This window comes from Elephantulus edwardii, unplaced genomic scaffold (genome assembly GCF_000299155.1).
Source record: "Elephantulus edwardii isolate Elephantulus edwardi_28Jun2011 unplaced genomic scaffold, EleEdw1.0 scaffold00080, whole genome shotgun sequence".
NCBI classification, from domain to species: Eukaryota; Metazoa; Chordata; class Mammalia; order Macroscelidea; family Macroscelididae; genus Elephantulus; species Elephantulus edwardii.
In genome coordinates this window covers 11,831,772-11,833,861 of record NW_006399830.1, presented here as the reverse complement: position 1 = coordinate 11,833,861, position 2,090 = coordinate 11,831,772, and the positions used below count along the sequence as shown (strand labels likewise).

Genomic DNA, 2,090 nt, shown 5'->3' with positions numbered 1-2,090 from the left:
GAGGGCAGAGGGTGAATGGGAAAGACTTGGGGAGGGGATCCTCGAGGGCAGAGGGTGAATGGTGGGAGGACCAGGGGAGGGGATCCTGGAGGGCAGAGGGTGAGTGGTGGGAAGACCAGGGGAGGGGATCCTGGAGGGCAGTCGGTGTATGGTGGAAGGACTTGGGAAGGGATCCTGGAAGGAACATCTAGCCACCCTATGATAAAGAAAGGTATCAAGAAATTCAGGTTTTTTTCAACAACTGGGATGCGAATCGTTTCCAACCAAGGGAGAGAGGTCTAGCCCGCTCTCCTAAGCGCTCCTGGGAGAAAATATCCATCAAGTGATGGCCAACAAGGGCCAACAGGGGAAAAGCACTGGTGGAAAGGAGGAGACTCGCTTTCGAAAGCCCTCCTCGCTCCAACGCGCAGGTGCATTAAGTTGAACTTTTAAGTTCACGCAGAAAGAGCTCTGGGTGGTAGCTACTATGACGGGAGATTGTTTTTTAATTTTATTGCATTGATTTTATATTATGGGGTATTTTGAAACGTGGTCCTGAGGCCGTGGGGAGAGGCAGCGGGTGACGCCGGCGCGCAGCGATAGCGCGCCGAGCGCGGGAACCGAGCCGGGCGCGGGACAAGAGGTGCCGACCGAGCGACGGCCGGAAGCCGGCAGCCTCTCCAGGTGACGCGCGCCCCCGTGGGCGGACCCACCAGCCGGGCGACCCGTGGATTGGTCGCGGCCAGCGCACCCTCTGACCTCACGCCGACGCGGGCTGTACCCTCCTCCCACCTCCTAATCTCCCCCTCCCCCAAGCGCCCGCCGGCCGGCTCCCACCCTGCCCGCCAATCGGGTGCTCCTCAGGGCCTGGGCCGGAGCCCGCCCGCCCGCACCCGCGGCTCCGGCCCCTCACCATTTCCGCACTTTTTCGATGGCTGCCATCACCTTCTTGATGTCGTCCTTGGCCCGGCTGCGGGTCTCGGCCCGGACCGACCGGCCCGACATGACGGCTGCGGGAGAGGCGGGGGGCCGGGGCACTGCTCCCAAAACACGGGAATCGCGCGCCGCCGCCCGCCGCAGCAGCGTCACCGCCGCCGTCGTCCCTTCCCGTGCGCGCGTGCGCGAGGAACCCCCGCGCGCCCTCCCGCCTCTTGGGACGCGAGACCTCAGCGCGCTTGCGCGCCCGCCGCGGGCATCCCTCCCAGGGCGCCCCGGGAGTCCCGAGGACAAGCCATGGTGGCGGCCAGCGGGGGGCACGTGCTGTGGGCTGGGCGAGGTGCGAAGCCCCGACGGCTCTTCGAGAGGGTCAAGGGTTGGCGGCTTGCTGAGTCGCTGCTAAGCCATATAGCCTCTGCATTTGACCCCAAAAGACAGTTTCTACACCCTTCTCTTGCCCTTTCCTGTCATTGCCCTGTCTCCCTCCATACATCACAGAATATCACTCCCCTTTCTGCTGGCCCTTGCACACATCTGATGCCCACCTGGAGTTAATTAACTAATACTGCCAAGGTTCAGTTGGGACGCCGATATCTATCTCTATTTCATTGGGTCCCCCATTGTTCTTTAGGGTTGCCGAGTCTCAGGATCAATCGGACACGTTAAACATCCAAACTTGTACCACTTGTCTCATTTCATACAGCAGTTGGCTAATTGATACTTTTTGCAAAGTTCTTTACGTAGTTCTTACACATCAAGAACTTCTAGATTACTAGGACCTACAGAAAAGAGGCATTTAAAATGTCATTTGATGTCTGCTATCCTATAGGATGCTATGTTGTTGTTGGTTGGTTGGTTTGGGTTTTTTTTTTATGCAATGTTTTTTGAGTTCTGTCAAGATGGAACCGATAGTAGCTGCAGCTGACCCTCCAGCGGGTTTTCTGAAGCAGTTAATCACATGAGAGGTGACTGCCCATTCTTTTCCCACCGAGCAGATGGCGAATTTGAGCCTCATTCCTTTGGACTGCAGCACAGTTTCTTACCACTAGGCCACCAGAGCTGCTAGTGAGTGGAGCTAGGGCGCTATAACTGATCTTGTTGCACTGATTGTCGCAGGTACCTGAACAAAAGCCTGGTATTTGGTAAGTACCCTAGAGAGGGTGAAACCAAGCTGC

At 57.7% G+C, this 2,090-nt stretch overlaps 1 protein-coding gene across 2 annotated transcripts in view; it reads right to left on the bottom strand.

The window, feature by feature from the left end:
* BCL7B (B-cell CLL/lymphoma 7B) overlaps positions 1 to 1,121 on the bottom strand; it is an 18,066-nt gene extending 16,945 nt beyond the window's left edge. The window contains exon 1 of one of the 2 annotated variants that reach the window (XM_006889684.1): positions 893 to 1,121. In XM_006889684.1, coding sequence (XP_006889746.1) covers positions 893 to 984 — 92 coding nt within the window. In that variant the 5' untranslated portion in view covers positions 985 to 1,121. The remainder of the gene's footprint in view (positions 1 to 892) is intronic. The other variant, XM_006889685.1, reaches the window with a different exon arrangement.
* Between the last annotated feature and the right edge of the window lie 969 nt (positions 1,122 to 2,090).